Source organism: Aulonocara sp. 'chitande type north' Nkhata Bay, linkage group LG4, assembly GCF_057382095.1.
Source record: "Aulonocara sp. 'chitande type north' Nkhata Bay isolate Kocher_YH1m ecotype deep benthic linkage group LG4, A_spYH_male_GT1.1, whole genome shotgun sequence".
NCBI classification, from domain to species: Eukaryota; Metazoa; Chordata; class Actinopteri; order Cichliformes; family Cichlidae; genus Aulonocara; species Aulonocara sp. 'chitande type north' Nkhata Bay.
Genome location: NC_141347.1, coordinates 37,614,223 through 37,634,665, shown reverse-complemented (window position 1 = coordinate 37,634,665; position 20,443 = coordinate 37,614,223). Strand labels below are relative to the sequence as shown.

At 43.3% G+C, this 20,443-nt stretch overlaps 1 protein-coding gene across 1 annotated transcript; it reads left to right on the top strand.

The window, feature by feature from the left end:
- Nucleotides 1–670: 670 nt before the first annotated feature.
- On the top strand, nucleotides 671–14,530 carry LOC147333297 (NLR family CARD domain-containing protein 3-like). The gene is made up of 7 exons (XM_086290770.1): nucleotides 671–742; nucleotides 3,817–3,951; nucleotides 4,688–6,536; nucleotides 8,404–8,577; nucleotides 8,687–8,860; nucleotides 11,466–11,512; nucleotides 13,352–14,530. The coding sequence occupies exons 2-7, from the start codon at nucleotides 3,825–3,827 to the stop codon at nucleotides 13,924–13,926; spliced, it is 2,946 nt and encodes a 981-aa protein (XP_086146896.1). The 5' UTR covers nucleotides 671–742; nucleotides 3,817–3,824; the 3' UTR covers nucleotides 13,927–14,530.
- Nucleotides 14,531–20,443: the final 5,913 nt, after the last annotated feature.

Below are 20,443 nucleotides of genomic sequence, written 5' to 3'. Positions count from 1 at the left end.
GGTTCTGTCTGATTTCAGGCCTTTCAGTCTTGAGAGCCTAAAGAATGATTAGCAGGTATGGAAACCTTGAGCACCCTCCTCAGGTGGACTCTCCATGGATTGATCTTTGTTCTCTGCAGATGTGAAGATGTCAGCAGCACAACCTCCATAGCCTGAGCTGCGCTTCCCATTGGCTGCGTGTTAACTGTTGTCAGAGGTAGATATGCATTAATATTATGATATATGTTTGAATTAATTTGCAGTGAAAAACACAAAATGGCAAAATCCCATGCAGCACTTTGGTGCAAAGTGGTAAACAGACTGGTTCTTCTATAACGCTTTTCTACTCTCAACACTCAAAGCACTTTACACAACTTGTACATTCACCCATTCACACACGCACTTCCATCAATGCTGTTTCTAGATGGTTCCAATCCAACATTCACACACGTTCACACGCCGATGGATGCGTCACAGAGCAACATGGGGTTCATATCTTGGATATGTGGCATGCAGACTGGAGCAGACTGGGATCGAATCGCCAACCCTTCGGTTAGTAGGTACCTGCTGTCTGTGCAGTCAAAGATTTATTAATGTTCATTTTTATTATCTATAATAAAAATTCCCACGATGACACAGGCTGCAGTTTAAGCTGCAGTAAGAGGATGTGGTTACACCAAACCACTTCATCTGTTAACTTCCTGAAACTAAGTACCCCTCACAGAGCAGCGAGCATCAGTCCAGACTTCCAGCGAATAAACAGGTAAAGTCTTTTTCACATTTCTTTTAACAATAAAACTGGAGCTACAGATGTTTCTAAACCTGAATCCAACTGAAGTGACCTTGGATTCAACATGGGTGTGAAATCTGCAGTCAGTAGGGAAACTGTTGCTGCTTCCTGGAAGTTGCGTGTTTCTTTCTTTCTTTTTTATGAAGCCGTTCAGTGTAATGAAAGTGTCAGCTGATAAAAGAACGTCTTTCTTTCTCTCACAAAATCTTCAATCACACAGTAAACTGCTGCAGTGCAGGCTCGCTGTGAAAACCACAGTGTACAGGAAACCACTCATGCAAGCTGTTGTGCGACGCGGAGTTATTTCATGTGAATGAGCAACAATTTGGGACTTCAAAGGGATCCCTGGGGTGCGCCACAGGTGTAGATGTATTATTACACTGGAGTAACATTGGAGCGAACGTTGACAAAAAATGTAACAGTTTTTATCAAATGGACAGAGACGTTCCGACTATTTTCAGGAAGTATGACTGCATGCGTTTTAAAAATAGCTTTGTGTCTGCAGTAGACCTAAAAAGGCTGAACAGGTCTGGTCAGATTCAACAGTCAAGTATTTATCAAAGCGGTTACTGTCAACATAAAATATATTACTGTCATCTGCAAACATAAATCATTTTTAAACATTACGACGTCTTTACATTAGAGAAACATTAATGCACATCAGGCACACTGTGTAACACGTGCACGGAGGTAAGAACACAATAAACCAGCAGCACAACAACTAATATCAATTACAACATCATATATGATGAGTATACCTGCCTGGTCGTTTCCACGTGTATCAGTGCCTGTCAGGTTTTTTGCTGCAGTGCTGTGGACACAGAGTGACTAACACTCACTGTCTAACACAGAGCTGCGTGTCATTATCTGCAGGCCAAGAGATGTTTTTGTTCTTATGTAGGTATAAAGTTGCTCTCAGTAGAATGCAACACCGGGAAGACCTCAGCACTGACATGTGAGATCCAAATAATCATACCTCCTCTTAAACACTTTTCTTTGACTTTGGTAGAAAATGTCATGAGATGAAGGAAGGGTGTGCCAGAGAGTCTGACTGTTCTGATGTTAGACTGTGTGACAGGATTGAAATTCAACAACATGGACTACAAATTCACATGTTATGTCGCCTCAGTGCAGTCTTACATTGGTGATTCGTGCATATTATATAAAGGAGTGGTGTTAAAAATCTACACAATTCAGTTTTAAATCACAACAACAGTCACCTCTGCTCACGTTTTATTGTAAAATCCTACAATAACCCCAACCAAACGCAGAGGGATGTGTAAACGCACAGTGAATGTTATTACCACTCAGTTACATGTGGCAGTTTCTGTGTAATAAGCAGGAAACAGCGCAGCAGTGCTCAGCAGCAGTGCTGAGCCTCAACTCTCGCGGCCCCGTACCAAACGACTCACGGACCGGTACGAGTCCGAGGCCCGGGGCTTGGGGACCGCTGCCTTAGTTCCCTTACATTTGCAGTGTGTTCCCAGTCTCATCTCTGTGGGACGTCCTCAGCTTCTGGGCTCAGTCCTGTGTCCTGCGTTCATGTTTTGTTATCCTCTCTATCTCCCCAGCCACGCCACCATGTCTGTCTGGTTTGCCTGTCTTCTCTTGTGTATGTATTTAATACTTATTATACTTATAACAGGTGCACTTATTGTAGTTATTGTAATGACATCTTTGCCCTGTGTCTGTCACTTCTCGTAATCATCCCTGTGTCCTGTTTCATGTGTCTTAGTCTGGGTTTCGGTGTGTGCTCTATGTTGTCTCCTTGTGAATGAGCTGCCTGTGGCTGGATGCTGGCTGTGGTTCAAATCAACATTTCAATTAATTCCAACAACTGACTGATGCAGACTGAATTGTAAAGAAGCTTAGACTCCCTTTGATTTAAGATCATTTGGGTTTGGAGACCTTACAGGTTACTGTCATTTCTTACAGCGATGTTCACATTCAGTGACTCAACAACAGGTCACAGCATGAAACACAGTGTTTGTGTCCTGGTCCTGGGTTGCTTACCCAGTGCTTCTGTGTTGTTCTTTATCAGTTTTAGTCTCCTGGTTTCTGTTTTGTGCTCCTCCTTTCCTCTGTGTTTCCTGTGTTCAGTGTTTTGCTTTCCCACCATCTCATTAACCGGCTCTGATTAGTCCCAGCTGTGTTTCCAGCTGTTCCCTCTGTGCTGGATGTTCCCTCCATGCTGTCGGTCTGTTTGTTTTCTCGTCAGTTCCTAGTTTTCTAGTTTCTTTGTTTTCTAGTTTCTGTTCTCTTGAGTTCCTGGTTTCCCAGCTCTCGGTCATTATGTTTTGTTTCTTATATCCTGCATTCAAGTGTTCGCAGCAAATAAAGCTGCAGCTTTAAGAGACCTTTGCGTGCTCGAGTCCTGCATTTGGGTCCTACGTCCTGCCTGCCGCACAGCGTAACATTGTTATTGAACATTTATATGATTAACATCACTTTGTCTGTTATGTTAAAAAAAAATTTTTGTACAAATGATGAAATATCAAATTGTGTCACAACATTGGGGCAGCAGTGTATCCTTACTAAAGGAGGTAATGAAGGAAGAACCTTTCCTGTTATTATCATGACTCCCACGCAGCTGCCTCAGGTTATTTCTCAGGTGCAATAGTCTATTTCATCATATCCTCAATATAAACCAGAAACACGGGCAGGTAATGAAAGTTCAGATTTTGCGACTGCTTCAAAGAACTTATTAAACTGATGTTCAACTGGCAACAAATGAATGCAAACGATTTGATGCAATGTGGCATTGATCTGTCTGGATTACTAAGCGTCTGAAGAAGACGTCGACAGAGGTGAAACTTTTCATTTCTTCTGTGAAACTGACACTAAAACCACATGTGAGACACACGAGTGGTTTGGAAGCATTGTTCATTATTACACTGAACAGTCTAGTTTAAAAACCGTAAAGCCGTAAAGTAAAAGCCGTCTGAAGTGGGCTGTGTCTAACGCATGGGTTTATTTTATTCTCATTGATCCAAATGTACAGATGTGTTACATGTGAAGACAAACAGACATCTCCTGATTCCTGACAGGACCAAGGATGGCAACACCAACAGAGTTGGTGGAAGCGCTGGAGGAGCTGGGAGACAGCGAGCTCAAAGATTTTAAGGAGATGGAAACAAAGGATCAGGTGGAAAGTTTATCCAGCACTGACTTAGGACCTGAAGGTGAGTCATGGAAGCAGGTCAGTCAGCTGACACGGCTTCTGAAGCAGTTGAGGCAAACTGAACTCCACATTAAAATATCTCATACACTCACACACACCTACATACTTAGTCTAGAGCTATTGCAGCATAACTAAGAGAGGATTCAGGGTCACCTGATCCAGCCCCAACTATGTGCTGTGGAACCAGAAGAGGAGCTTCAGGTTTGGAAAGCTGAAGACTCTGGAACCAGAGAGACTGCAGTCTGAGGGAGAAGTGCCCTGTTGGTACAGTATAGTACTGTGAGATCTTTACAATATGAAACAACCCTCTGAACCATCAGGGGGGAGACAGCATACAGACAGCAAGCTGTGCCCTGCAGCTCTCACAGAGTCCAACCCGTCTTCAGGAGACTCGTTCTAGAGTATCTTTCAGCTCAGACTCCCATCTCACCACAGAGATGATGCTGTTACAGGGAAATATCTGAATCAGAACTCTTTAATGAGCCCAAGAGGAAATCATGGGGTCTCCGTTGCTCTGAGACAGTAAGAAGAGTAGCTAACTGAGCTAAATAAACAATACTATTTATTACAAAGTTACAAAATATAACTAAATAACGCAAACAAAGAAGTAAAAAGCTACGCTTAACAAAGTTTAAAGGATGACTGTAAACTGTAGGAGGCTGCATGCGCACAAACAGGTTGTTGTGTTGGTATTTCCCACAGCAGACTTTTCATGGGTGTGTCTTTGCTCCCCACAGATGTGAGATGCATGCCAGCAGCTCCGCCTCCACAACCTGAAACATCGTACCAAGTCGCGCTGCAGTCTGAGCTCCAGAACATCTTCAGGTGTGCTCAGGAGGCCCTCGAGAAGCAGAATGAGGAACGTTTGTATGACGTGACCCCAGAGCTGTTTATTACAGAGAGACGGACCACAGACTCACAACAAGAGGTCAGACTGGCTGACCTCGAGTCAGAGAGGGCGGTTAAACCCAGTGACCTCTTCCAACTGTTTTCTAGTGAGGGCACGGCTGTGAGGACAGTGCTGACCAGCGGGATAGCAGGAATTGGCAAATCATCCCTTGTTAAGAAGTTTTTGTTGGACTGGGCTGAAAAAAGAACCAATCAAGACTTACATCTGATCTTCCCCTTTGACTGTCAGCAGATGGGTTTATGGCAAGGAGAAACATTTAGCCTGGCAGAGCTCATCCATACATGTATCCCATATTTTTCAGCCAGTGGTATCAAAGAAGAGACTTTAAATGACATTTTCACAAGTTCACAGAACTCCAGAGACACAAGTGAGTTCAGACTTCTGTTTGTGTTTGATGGACTGGATCAAAGCCGCCTTCAGCTCGACTTCACAGGAAAAACAGAGAAGTCTACTGACGTGACAAAGTCAGCCGGAGTAGAAGTGCTTCTGACCAACCTCATCAGGGGCAAACTGCTTCCCTCTGCTCGCCTCTGGATAACCACACGACCTGCAGCAGCCAATCGAATTCCCCCTCAGTACGTTCACAGAGTGACGGAGGTCAGAGGGTTCACTGACCCTCAGAAGGAGGACTACTTCAGAAAGAGATTCCAAGATGCGGAGCAGGCCAACAGGATGGTGGCCCACATCAACACATCCCAAGGACTACACATCATGTGCCACATCCCAGTCTTCTGCTGGATCACAGCTGCAGTTCTGGAGGATGTGCTGAAAACCAGCGAGGGACGAGAGCTGCCCAACACCCTGACTGAGATGTACATCCACTTCCTGATGGTTGAGATTAACCACACAAAGCAGAAGCATGTCCCAGAAAAGTGCATTCGGTACATTATGTCATTGGCTGAACTGGCTTTTCACCAGCTGCTGAGAGGAAACGCCATCTTTACTGAGGAGGAGCTGCGCTGCAGTGGCATTCATGTCAGAGCAGCGTCAAAGTACGCAGGACTGTTCACAAAGATCTTCAAGCAGGTTTGTGGACAAAGGAAGGAACAGGCCCAGAAGAATATCTTCAGCTTTACTCACCAAAGCATTCATCAGTTTCTAGCTGCAGTTTATGTGACCATATCACTGTTCAGCCACAACAGAAATGTGATGCCTGTCCCCCGACTCACCGTGCAAAGTCTGTTCACGTGTTTCAGTAAATCAAACTCTTCTACGGCTCTGAATATCCAAAAAAATGCAGTCAAGACAGCGTTAAAGAGCCCAAACGGTCACCTGGATTTGTTTGCTCGCTTTCTCCTCGGTCTGTCACTGCAGACCAATCAGACTCTCCTACAAGACCTGCTGACACAAACTAGAAGTAGCTCACATAACAATCAAAAAGCAATCCTGTATGTGAAGAAGAGGATCAGGAAGAATCCTGGTCCAGAACAATGCATCCTCCTGTTCCACTGCCTGAATGAACTGAACGATCGTTCTCTGGTGGAGGAGATCCAACGATACCTGAGCTCAGGAAGTCTCTGCAAAGATAAACTGTCTCCCACTCAGTGGTCGACACTTCTCTTCATCTTACTGTCCTCAGAAAAAGATCTGGATGTGTTTGACCTGCAGAAATACTGTGCTTCGGAGGAGGCTCTTCTGAGGCTGCTGCCAGTGATCAGAACCTCTAGAAAACTTCTGTAAGTTCATGGATAAGTGAGTCACCCACGAAACCAAATATAATGTTACTTCTCCCAAACAAATCAGCTTACAGGCCTTACAGAGTTGACATTATAAGTCACAGCAAGCAAGATGATGTTATTTACTAGTCCAATAACAAAAAGGCCTACAGATATGTTTCTGCCTCTCTATCATCATGCTTTTGGTATCTTTGCGCTGCTGTAAATACAGAATATGTCAGTTTTATAGCTTGCTGAAAACCTACAGTGGGTGTTCGCTCACATAAAGTAAGATGATGAACACATGCTGTGGAAGAGAGCCAGAGATTAATAACAAGTACGATTCAGTGCAGAGAGTAAATGGCCTGTATTTGTATAGCGCTTTACACATCCAGTCATCCACCCTCACGTGATGGCACAGCCACCCTGGGGCGCACTGACAAAGGCGAGGCTGACGGACACTCTGACCACCACCAGTAGGCAACGGATGAAGTGTCTTGCCCAAGGACACAACGACGAGACTGTCCAAGCCGGGGCTCGAACCGGCAACCTTCCAATTACAAGGCGAACTCCCAACTCTGAGCCACGATCCCCAGAGGTCTATTAACACATAGTGAGTCAAGAAGAAACACTCACTGAATCATGGGAATCTTTAACATTTTAAAGATTTTGAATTCAGTTCTGGATTTAACAGGAAGCCAAAACAGGAGAAATCTGCTCTCTCTTTCTAGTCCCTGTCAGGACTCTTGCTGCAGCATTTTGGATCAGCTGAAGGCTTTTCAGGGAGTTTTTAGGACTTCCTGATAATAATGAATTACAGTCGTCCAGCCTGGAAGTAATAAATGCATGAACTAGTTTTTCAGCGTCACTCTGAGACAGGATATTTCTAACTTTAGAGATGTTGCACAAATGGAAGAAAGCAGTCTTACATATTTGTTTAATATGTGCATTGAAGGACATGTCCTGGTCAAAAATGACTCCAAGGTTCCTCACAGCGTTACTGGAGGCCAAGGTAATGCCATCCAGAGTAAGAATCTGCTTAGATACCATATTTCTAAGATTTTCAGGGCCGAGTACAATAACCTCAGTTTGATCTGAATTAAGAAGCAGAAAGTTAGCGGCCATCCAGGTCTCTAAATGTATGCTATGTCTTCTAATGATGCTGCCTAAGGGAAGCATGTATAATGTAAACAGAATTGGTCCTAGCACTGAACCCTGTGGAACTCCATAATTAACCTCAGTGTGTGAAGAGGACTCTCCATTTACATGCACAAACTGGAGTCTATTAGATAGATATGATACAAACCACTGCAGCGCAGTACCTGTAATACCTACAGCATGTTCTAATCGCTCTAATAGGATATTATGGTCGACAGTATCGAACGCTGCACTGAGGTCTAGCAGGACAAGCACAGAGATGAGTCCACTGTCAGAGGCCATAAGAAGATCATTTGTAACCTTCACTAAAGCTGTTTCTGTGCTGTGATGAGCTCTGAAACCTGACTGAAACTCTTCAAATAAACCTCTGCAGATGATCTGTTAGCTGTTTGACAACTACTCTTTCAAGGATGTTTGATATAAAGGAAGGTTGGAGATATGTGGGTCAGACCTACATGTTTGATTTGGCACAGATTTTATATTGAAGGTTCTTCCAGATTGAACGTTCCCATTTGGGAACAGAGTAACACTATGAGTGTGCGAGCTTGTGACCCAGTGAGGCTGGATTTGTGTATTGAACCATCAACAGTGCAGATATCCATTTCTTAAAAATGCATATGCAGCTACTCCTAGTCGGACTATTTTAAAATGAAGCAGTGTGACTTGTGGTCACAAAAGCAGAAATTCTTTGCATGTTTTAAGTGTTTAAGTTTTGTCTGTTTGTCATCAGGCTGAGTGGCTGCAAGCTGTCATGGAGAAGCTGTGAAGCTTTGTCTTCAGCTCTCAGCTGCCAGTCCTCTAGTTTGAGAGAGCTGGATATGAGTAACAACGATCTTCAGGATTCAGGAGTGACATTACTGTCCACTGGACTGCGGAGTCCACACTGTGTACTTGAGATTCTCAAGTTAGTCATTATCATTAAAAAACAAAACATAGTATTCTTTGCAGATTTTTGATAATACATTTTTTTTAATTCTTCAGCTTAAAAATGAAATGTTATTCATGATTTTCAGGCTGTCAGGCTGCATGGTCACAGAGGAAGGCTGTGCTTCTCTGGCCTCGGCTCTGAGCACCAACCCTTCACATATGAGAGAGCTGGACCTGAGCTACAATCATCCAGGTGACACGGCAGCAGATGTGCTGTCTGCTCGACTGAATGATCCAAACTGGAGACTGGACACTCTCAGGTATGCTCGGAAAGAACGAGAAGCAGACGTGTCCTGATGTAATCTTTACATACGTTGGATGCCAAAGGTCCCTAGTATAACAAATGTCAGTGACAAAGCTGCTATTAATGAATTCATGTTACTGTGTTAGATTTAATATTGCAATATGCAAGTCCTGGCCAAGTCCGAACAGCAATCTGCGCATTTACAATTGTGGTACCATAACAGTAACGGGACTGCAGTCTTTTCTTCTTCTGCACATCATGCAGGTCAGCTGTTTGACACAGAGTTTGCACTAATGCAGCTCTCCTCTGAATAATCTCTGAGCTCCACCTGAGTCTCAGTCCTCAGGACCCTCTGCACATGCCCGGAGAGTTCTGCCAGAAGAACTTGCTTAAAAGCGTGCTGACTCTCCTTCGGCTTCCTCTCATTTATCTAAATTGCTGCACTGTTTTTGAGAGAAACACATGTGTACAACCTGAGTTATTCTTTTGATTAATGGGCCCAACACTCTCCCTGTTCTGGTTTGTGGATTTATGAGCCATTAAATTGCGGAGAAATTCAGGAGAAAGTTAGTAGATCACCTGTGGCATCACAATAATTTGCCCTGCTTAATAAATCTGCCGCAGCCAATAAAATTAAATGCGTCTTGTTTTCTTATAATTAGCTGCTGTCATCCCGTAGAACGATTCCTGTGACTGCAGTGAAATTTGCTCTATTCCACGTTTATCCCAGCCAACCCGAAGTAAACATGAATCTGTGATAATCTTAAAGGCTGCAATACTGCAAAAGACATTAACAATGCAAACTGACCCCACAGAAGCGTAAACGTTTATCAGTTAATATAATCTGGAGAACTTTGTTCTTCATGCAGCAACAGCTCAAAGAAAAGTAATTTTTATTCCAGCAGTGTGATGTTCAGCTGTGAGTTTAACAAAATTCAAAAATTTTCATCAAGTTATGGCATGGACATCCAACTACAGTTAATATACATACGAGCTGCGCCACTCTTTTAAATTGTTTCTTTCATGAATGGTCAGATGGCCCATTGCAAAGGATGGACCAGCGTATCCTCTGCTAAAGGAAGCAAGTAAGGTAGCATTGAAACTCCTTTCCTTAGTGCTTGGAGAACTGGAAACACTGATTTTTACTTTCATCTAGTAAAAGTAAAAATGTACTCAGACTGAGAAATGAAGAGTAGTGTCTTTAGAGGACATTTCTGTTTTCTTGTGCAAAGCTCACTGAACCCTGTGTAGTGTTAACATAAAGATAAAGTAATATTAGTTGAGGGGAATACAAACTTTAGTCTGACTTTAGTTTAAAGAAGGAAAAACAATCTTTATTTTATATATTGACAGGAAAATGCGCACAGTCAGGGGTCAAAGTGGATTCAGCAGGAACCTAAAATCAGCTGCAAGGTTCAGCGAAAATAGAGCTGGAGTAGATTTTCTTACTGTACAGGCTGTGATCACATGACCTGCTTCTGACCTCCAGTTTGTTTAGCAGCAGGTTTATGAACAAACAAGTAAAGAACAGATAGCTGAAAATTGTACTTGGGTACAATAAATTACTTGTACTTCGTGCCTGTCTCGTTTGGCAGCAATCAGAATTATTATTGCCCAGCGGATTTATGTTTCCAAGTGGATCATTGCAGCTTCGCCATACTGGTCTACGTGATTGATCTTTATTATTATTGGTTAATTATATTATTATTTTTTTAGTTCGTTGTTTAGTTATTTAGTTATTACAATCGGAACAGACATGATGGGGGATAATAGGAAAAGGAAAGATGCAAGGCAAGTTCGAGAAAAGGCGAGAGGAAGAGGGGCAGAGAGAAAAGACTAAAAATCAGCTGGAAGAAAAAAAGAAAACAAGCAAGAAGAGAACAACACAACAGGGAGACCACAGCAACATCTAGATAAGTATAAGTAACAATAACTAATAACTATTGAATGTTACTGACCAGCACACAAGACCAACCACGCATGGTATGCTTAGAGGCAGCAGCCAAGGAAGATAGTGTGTCTGAACACCTGTGTGCACACCTGTGTGCGTCATTGCGCTTGCATTCAAAAGGTTTCTCCATTTAACAGTCTGGTGGTGGGTGTGGAGAGTTTACTTCTCCCCTTTGAAACCCAGAGACAGTCTTTAGAGAGAAAGAAAGAGGAAAAAGGTTCCCAAGAACAGCAGCCTGCCCACATGTTACCCAGCATGCACTAAAAACCCGGTGATGAGATAATGTTACATTTGGCTTTTAATTAGATTTGTGCTGAACGTTTGATGGTGCTGTTTTATGTATATCTGTTTTTATATCACTGTGAAGCACTTTGTGGTTTCTATCCTGTGAAGAGTGATATATAAATAACTTGAAATTGAAACCAAGAGTTCTGATATGTTATCATCAAGTAGACAATGCAGTCAATGAATCTGACAAACATGGAACATTACACTGCATAATGATGCGTTTTGCATTTGATGGTAAATTTTCATTTTCAGTTACACGATTGCATGTTGTGATAGCATTATTTTGTGAGCTATTCTATGATTCCCAGCCTGAATCATTTCAAATGATTAAAGTGTGAAGCAGTTCATAACTGCATCTGTAAATGGCTGTTTTGTTATGCAGATTGGACCATGGTGGAGAGCAGAGGCTGAAACCGGGCTTAAAGAAGTGTAAGTGATTTTACTCAGCTTATTCTGACATGTCACAGAAAAAATATAAAAAACAATTGAATTCAATTTTATTTATCTACCAGGAAATGCCCAAGGTGCTTTATACTGTAATGTTAAAAAAAAACCCTACAATAATACAAAGAAAACAGAGAAAACCCAACTATCACAGAGTGCCCTGTGAGCAGCACTTTGGCGACAGTGGGAAGGAAAAACTCCCTTTTAACAGGAAGAAACCTCCGGCAGAACCAGGCTCAGGGAGGGGCGGGGCCATCTGCTGTGATTGGTTGGTGTGAGAGAAGGAAGACAGGATAAAGACATGCTGTGGAAGAGAGACAGAGATTAATAACAGATATGATTCAGTGCAGAGAGGTCTGTGAACACATAGTGGTCGTGTCCAGATTCATGGGCTCCATCCTCCTGAGGACCCGGCCTTCGCGGTCTACGTGGGCCGGGTCCTCAGGAGGTCGGGTAGGCTGGAAGTAAACAGCTGTGAAATGTGACGGTCTAGCCTTCAGATTAGCGTCACCGCTGTCTGGGTGGAGTTAATAAACTCGGCCGTCTGCTCCTTGCTAGCTAAAATATAACAGGACACTGGAGGAAACTCTCGACCATCTCACACGTCTGTTTAATCAGTTTTCTGTTTGATGTTCAGCTGTGTGGAAACCATAACTTTGATCTCAGCCAAACCGATTTACTCACAAACAAAAGAAACACTGAAAAAAGCCAAACAATAACATGTTTAAGTTATCTAAGTGACTCTTATATCATGCTTAACCTGAGTAGCCAAAGACCGCGGTGATCTGAAAATGATGTGCCGGGGGTTTGCCATTCTCGGCGGCTCTAGTGACCATTGACCATCCCAGCTAGCTATCGAGCTGGTGGGTAACAGACGTCTCCGAAAACCTCGGAGCACTTTTGCAAATATGCGACATCTTGATAAACAGAACAGATATTTGATGTTTACACAGCTACTTTCTGCCTGAAAATATGTTAAACGTTTATTTTGTGACCCAGAAAGAATAACAAGAGTAATTTTAAAACTTAGTAGCGGCCGCCATTGTCGGAAACTTGAATCGGCTGGGCCGCGCTATGAATTCTGGGATATGGTGGGCCACGAAGGACACACCCGACCCATCCTTCAAATTCGGGGAAAAGGAGGACGCATTTGTTGGCTGCATTCGGAAGAGTCCAACAATTTGGACAGCCTTCGTCACGTTGCTGTGACGCAATCGGCCCACAAATGCGGCCTCAGGAGGATGCAGCCCGTGAATCTGGACACCCCCAGTGAGTGAAGATGAAACACCCAGTGCATCATGGGAATCCCCCAGCAGCCTACACCTGTTACAGGAAAAGGATCCATTCATATGAATCTGCACTCGTGGGTGTGTTTGAGAACTCCCTAATAACACTGCAATGACGTTTTGATTCAACGGTACTTTGTTCCTGGCACACCAGTTTTTTTGATGCACATTTCTGAAGCCACCGTCTCCAGCAGCTCCATTAGGTTTTTATTTGTGCCATCTGCAAATAAAACTAATTTTGATATATCGATACCTAATGAGTAGTTTTGGACCCAGTACAGAACCTGGTGGAATACCTGATGTCCAAGCATAATGAGGAACATTCTCCTAACCTCACAAACCGTTTGCTGTCACTTGAATACTTGAATTTTTACCCGGTGCGGTACAACCTCCGTGGGATCCCGTGCCACTCAGGTTCATGAATTAACAGTTCATGATCAACTGTATGTTTTTTAAAGATCTTGGAATATTTGCCCGCACACTGTTAACAGAAACGAAACCAGTTAATGTGATTTGCTGTGTTCTTTGTCTCCATCAGATGCCTGCGAGCTGCAGATAGACCCAAACACAGTAAGCCGAGCCCTCAGATTGTCCCACAACAACATGACGGTGACAGCGTCAGACTTTCAGTTATATCCGAATCATCCAGACAGGTTCGACAGTTGGCCCCAGCTTCTGTGTGAAAATGAACTGAGCGGTCGCTGTTACTGGGAGGTGGAGTGGAGGGGACTAGTGGACATATGTGTGAGTTACAGAGGAATCAAAAGAAAAGGCAACAGCCCTCGAAGCAGGTTTGGAGGAAATGATCAGTCTTGGAGTCTGAGCTGCTTTCTTGACCGCTACGCTGTCTGCCACAACAACCAAGGCAAAGAGATGTACTTCCCTTCCTCATCCTCATCCTCATCTTCTTTCTCTAAGAGAATAGCAGTGTATGTAGACTATCCTGCCGGCATTGTGTCCTTCTACAGAGTCTCCTGTGACAGTCTGATCCACCTTCACACCTTCAACACCACCTTCACCGAGCCTTTGTATGCAGGCTTTGGCTGTGACTCCAGGCTGGGCTTTAACCTGATGTTTAACATCCAGTCCTCAGTGTCTCTGTGCAAGCTGTAGGAGGATGAGTGTAAAGGATGAGTATGAATCAGTCAAGTTCGTGCACTTTAAACACAACAAATAACACCTTATCATAGTAATGCATTTTTGTTTTTTTACTGATTAACAAGAGTTGGAAAAACTGCCAGTTCTTCTCAGAGTAATGCACAATATTGGGAATAGAGAGTATACAGCTGTGTTATAAGCCCTTTGCCCATCCTTGACCAAGGGCTTATAACACAGCTGTATAAAGCCAAGGAAACATCCTAAGAACACAGGAAACAGCAAAATCCATTAAAATCTGTGGAAACAAACTGAAGACTGAATGTGGGGAAAAGGGTTTGTTTGTATGGTAATAAAACGTAGAGGTCCATCACGCATAGAAATAATCATCCTGCAGTCCTCACAGCATTGATCACGTGTTGTTACCTCTCCTGCGAAGTACACACAAGCATGCAAGCAGGTGTCATGGACTTCATATTTTTGTGTATTGACTGTAAAAACTGTATTTCAGCTTCTGTTGTGTTTCATAATCTTCAGTAAGTATGGATCCATGGAGCATCCACCATGTCGCCATGACTACGCTCCGCCCAGGAAACTTTCAGACCAGGTCACAACCTATGCATGTATGTTTTTTTTTTTAAATGCAGTTATATATATATATATATATATATATATATATATATATATATATGAGACCAAGAGTGAGAAGGGGTTGCCTCGCTAGCAGAACAAGAAAGCTTTGGGGTGAGATCTTGGCCTTGATTTCTTTGACCTTATCAACAAAAAATTCTTAATTCATTATGCCTCTGTGAGATTTAATATGAAGAGTATTTATTTAGAGCTAGACTTAAGTACAGGTACGTCCTCGACAAACACAAGGTCCAAGGTACGGCCTTTCAGATGTTTTGGTCCAGAAACACGTTCAACAAAGTAAAAGGAATCAGATACAGATCAAAGTTCAGCTGTTGAGTTTGATGCTTCCCTCATCAACATGTTAAAAATCCCCAAGAATCAGAACGTTCTCAAAATAATAATAGAAGATAAAAAATCTGTAAAATCCTTTAAGAAGACAGCAGCAGGGCCAGCAGGGGGAGAAACACAATAAAACATGTTCACAGAGCCAATCTTAATCGTTCGCACACTGCCAGATTCTCCCAGGTGTGCAGTCGGCCTTGGCAAGTGATGAAAGTAATATGTGGAGCGCAGACAAAAATGGTGTGCTAAGAAAACAATCATTCAAACCACCACTGCCCAGCATGCTTCTGATCATCCCACAGGTCTGGCTACATCGTTTTATCCTGATGCTACAGTGTAGCTAGTGGGCCCCACAACTCCCCGCCATGATTGAAATGAAGACTTGGGTTGGAGCAGGTGGGGTGGACTGTGTATCGATATTCACAACAACTGGTGCGAATATAGATAATATAGATATAGGCAGACAATTTTCCATCAGAGGAAACACACTGGATGGAGTCTATTCCTACTTGAGTCCCCCTCCCACAGCCGGGAACATCTGACCACCACTTATCCTCATCCCAGCCTATACTCCCCTGAGAAGAAGAATCAACCTAATCAGGTCAAATAGACCCAGTTTAAAAACTGGAGAGATAAAGGAATTACATCGATGTGTGGTATTGTAAAGGAAGATGAAATTATGAGTTTCCAAACTTCAAAGCAAACGTTTCATTTAGAAAACCGAGACCACGATAGATACTTGCAGTTAAGAAACTTCTATACTCGAAGCATTAAAAACCAAACAGCCACTACAGCGAGGCCACTTATCCAACTCTTTGTAAATGCTTATAAGAAAGGTGTAATCTCATAAATATACAATCGTCTTCATGATCTCAGCGATTATTCAACAAAGTATATAAAAGAACGATGGAAGAAAGAGGAATGGCAGAACATTTGTTCTTTTCATTGGAAAAGTACAAAATCACACATATGGAAGCTCTGCTGGAAAAGTTTTTCATCAGCCCAGCTATAAAGGCACATTATGATGATGGAAGTTGTGAATGTTGGAGGAACTGTGGCTACGAAACAGCACACCACTACCACATATTTTGTAAGAATATTAAGAACTACTGGAGAGGAGTCCACAAAGTGATGCAAAACATATTTGGTACATATTTTGATTTCAAACCCATATTTTTAGGATACAAACCCTCAGGCATGAAGTATAGATAAATACTTGGTGTGCAGCTGGCTGCAAGTAAAACGGCACTGACCAAAAGATGGCCAACACAGGATCCACCAACATTAAACAGCTGGATTGATGTAACGTTTGAGATTTATAAGAAAAGAAAAAAAACTTTTTTTGTGAACTTTGAGTGTGAGAAATTTGTAAAACACTGGGGAAACTGCTCTGTGAGTCCTGTAAGGCCTGATATCGCTGATATTCATCATCGAAGGAACGGTTGTTTCAGTTTTTGTTTGCTTTTTATAATAACATGTACTAATGCTCTGTCACCATCTGCTACTGAGTGTGTTGGCTTTTCAGCTGCCCTCTCTCTGCATGGATATAGTTACAAACTGTATCTGTCTCTACATGTGTTTGTTTTGTTGTTTGTTTTGTTTTTTCCTTCTCTTTCTCTTTTTTTTCATACCTGCGTGAAGGAAAAGCACTTGAAGTGATCCAGACTACTGTACTTATGAGTCTTAGAACAAAGGAAGCCGTCAAATACTGTACGTTTTATTTTATGCATAACTTCAATAAACACTTAAATTTAAAAAACAAAAACTAATCAGATCAAACTCAAGAGCGTTGAAGCCTGCACAGAAAGATCAGTCACTCGTTTGCAGGACTGCTTCAGTGCCACAGAGTACAGAATACCTAAGAATCCAGGACCTGCAGTTATGTATGGACAACGTCACAGCTGATAAACACATCTATGTTTTATCCAAACAAGAAACCATGGATGATATGTGAAGTTCAGCCAGCAACTCTGCCTTCAGGGCAGAAGACGAAACACACATTCCTTGTGACTTTGATCCCATCAGTTTGCACAGATCCACTCACGGTGCCATTTCATTCAAGTAGTGTGACTGTTAGTTTGTCTTTATACACACAAGCTCAGCAGTTCTTCCAGTTTCATTATGTGTTTGGTATGATTACAATAACAGAGCTTATGTTATTTTATCATATTTTTATGTTTAAGTTGTTTGTTGCTGGTTTTTAGTTTGTTTTTTGTCTGTTTGGGAGCTGACACAGTCTCTATGGAGAGAAGCTGCAGAGAGGCGTGTAAGACTGCAGCTCTGCTTCCTGGTCCCAACTCTGGATACTCATATTTTGGGAGGTGTTGAAAATTTGAAAATGTTTGTTTTCAGTATAAATAAAGCTGGTTTAATCATTTTTGTATACACACTGCAAATGTGCTCATACGAGCTGGCACTCCTTTGAAGGTCGAAAGCTTCGTTCGGCGTGACGGTCCAGATTGATATATTGTAGGAGTGACACAGAGTGCAGGCGGTTGGTGGCAAACACGCTGACACACGGATAATGGTTAGAATGAGTCTTTGGGTTAGAGAGTCCGAGCAAGATATTCTGAACCAGAACGTAGAATCAGTACAAGAACAATGGAGAATAAAATGAGATTATCAAGGCTAGGCGGGAGGTGTTTTCCTCTTCTACCTCTTGCAGAGGAGCGAGCAGATACCGGACGAGGTCAGACGTGGACGGGGAGGGAGACAGCCGGACTGCCATATCCGTGCAGGAGCCAGAAAGCCATGATAATCTTTGTTTTTGTTTCACTATATAAAGTTATACGGCCCGTTTGAGGGTCATCCTTTTTGTGAACCAAATGCCTGATTTCACACAGACGTCCAGAGCTGTGGAAACTTGTAATTTCAACTGCCAACGCAAATTAAATCTTTTTAACAGACAGAACTTTCTCCTGTAATTCCTTCTGAAAATATTGAACACGACAGAGGTTTGATACATTTGTCCATATTTCTAGAAATGAGAGCTGCTCCATCCAAAGTGGGATGGATGCCGTCTCTCCTAACAAGACCAGGTTTCCTCCAGAAGCTTTCCAAATTTTCTATGAAGCCCACATCGTTTCTGGGACACCACTCAGACAGCCAGCAATTTAAGGAGAACATGCGGCTAAACATGTCACTCCTGGTCTGATTGGGGAGGGGACCAGAGAAAACTACAGAGTCCGACATTGTTTTGGCAAAGTTGCACACCGATTCAATATTGATCACCTGTTGAGAGAAAAAGAAGAGAAAACAAGCAAAAAAACCAGAGCAACATACTAAACACAACACCATCACGTTAATCTAGCTAAGTGTAAACTGCAGTAAATACTAAATATTGAATGTTGTTGTGCAGCACGCAGGACCGACAGCGCACAATGTGCTTTGAGGTAGCAGCCAAGAAAGGTGTAGTTTATGTCTATGAACAGTGAACACCTGTGTGCACACCTGTGTGGATCAGCGCGCTTGTATTCAAAAGGTTTCCCCATGTAATCGTCTGCAAGAGGGTGTAGAGAGCCATAGCCCCGCCCCCAGGGCATGAAGCTGGCATGGAGGAGATCCAGACATGTAGAGGCCCCAGAGTGCGAGAGCCCAAGGAGGAGCACCAGGGGGGCATCCGTGCCACCCTCCTGGGAAGAGCTGAGGAGAGCCCCAGACAAGGGGTCACCCAGTAGCCACGGAGCAGAAGCCAGAGAGGGGCTGCACTGGCGTGCCCGCCAGCTGTGCCAGAGTGAGCCGAGCCGCAGGCCCAGAGGCCGGAGGCCCGAGGGCCCCATACGCCCCGGAATAGGCCTGACCGAGCAACAGGCACCAGGCCCCACCAAGTAGCCACCGGGAGTGAGCTGGTACATACCTGAGCGCCCAGCCCTGGACACCAAGAACCACCAACGCACCGACCCCTGAGGGCATCAGTCACCAGCAGGGAGTGTGGAGAGATAGGCCTCCACACTTTGGAGGGCCTGGGAGTTCCCAGAGAGGTGGAGTCTAAGACCCGACCTGACATATAGACAGACACAAACATGCATTCCCACCCTCATGCACACATATACAAATACTCAACACTCACCCAACATAAAGATAGACACAAATGTTCACACAATCACACTCCCCAAACACACTCTATACCCCGGGTCCAGGTACCCTCACCCCCAGAGGGGGAAACGGCACCTAGACCCAGGAGATGTTACCCTTTCCCCCGGGGTGGAGGCAAGCAGTCTGCCCCGACTCCGCAGCAGCAGAGAGGCCCGCATCCCAGATCCCAATCGGATGGCCAACACCTCCTCTGAGCCCCCCCGCCCCGATGGCCAGCAGAGAACGGGGGTGTGTGAAGACCCCATACCTCCCTACAGGCTACATTTATTAAAAGAACCATTAATGCTAAAAGAAGCATAGGCCGTGTTGCTTGGTTAGAGATATTAGCTGCTATGTAAAAGTTTGTAATCAATTAAGCGCTACACAAACCCCACTGTGTGTAACAGGAAGTGGCACAATGAGATAAAGAAGTGAAACAGCAGTAATGACAGCGCACACAGAAGCCTTTAAAGAGTCCTCTTTCTGCTCATGACGAAAGTGAAACCGCTCGACTGCTGATAAATGAACCCTTGGTGTGCGGGCATGACGAAACAGAAGGACAGAAGAAAACGGAAATGGACATTTAAAAAAATATGGAAGCATTTCACAGAAAACCAAGTTAAATGAAAACTCTGCAACGCACAACAGCACTGCTGCTGTGCACGAGCATTTAAAAGAGAAAGAAGTCCAGGTCAGGCACAGTCTCAAACTCACAGGTTCAGGTTCAGGGGAACTGACGCTGATGGCTCGACGATCCAGCGAAGGATGACACGGGTCCACCGTCATAAATGGTGCTTTCACGTGTTTTTCAGTGCACGCTCTGAACACTTAGATGGCACACTTGTTCTTGGAGGCGACCTCAGCCTTGGATTAAATGAAGACATGGATACAGCATACAGTTCAGCAGGAACTCAGCGTAATTGGCAGTCCACAAATATAATCAAACAGTATATGAGCGACTTTGGTCTTTGCGATGCATGGCGCTCCCTTCACCCCACCAGTAAGGAATATACTTTTTTCTCACATGTCCATCACTCCTACTCTCGTCTGGATTATTTTTTGGTCAGCAGCTCACTGCTGAACGACATTTCAGACACTGAGATTCACCCTATAGCTGTCAGCGATCATGCTCCTGTATCTTTAACACTAATGCACAAGAATAATACTACGCCAAGAAAAAACTGGAGATTTAATATATCACTACTTAAAGATGAAGACTTTATTAAATATTTTAAAAAGGAATGGACTTCATATTTGAACTATAATGACATTCCCGAAACATCAGCTTCTGTTCTATGGGAAGCAGGGAAAGCTGTGATGAGAGGTAAAATAATTTCTTTCTCATCACATAAAAAGAAAAAAGAAAACAAAAATATTCAGGAATTAGAAAAAAACATCAAATCACTAGAAGAAGCCTACGCGTCCCACCAAGATCAGGAAACATTGAACAAAATACGCAAAACAAAACTAGAATTAAATGAGATAA

Coding starts and splice junctions, on each gene's coding strand:
- LOC147333297 (XM_086290770.1), top strand. CDS start 3,825: ATGGCAACACCAACAGAGTTGGTGGAAGCGCTGGAGGAGCTGGGAGAC. Junction 8,861..11,465: donor TGGAGACTGGACACTCTCAG/GTATGCTCGGAA, acceptor TTTGTTATGCAG/ATTGGACCATGGTGGAGAGC. Junction 11,513..13,351: donor GAAACCGGGCTTAAAGAAGT/GTAAGTGATTTT, acceptor TGTCTCCATCAG/ATGCCTGCGAGCTGCAGATA.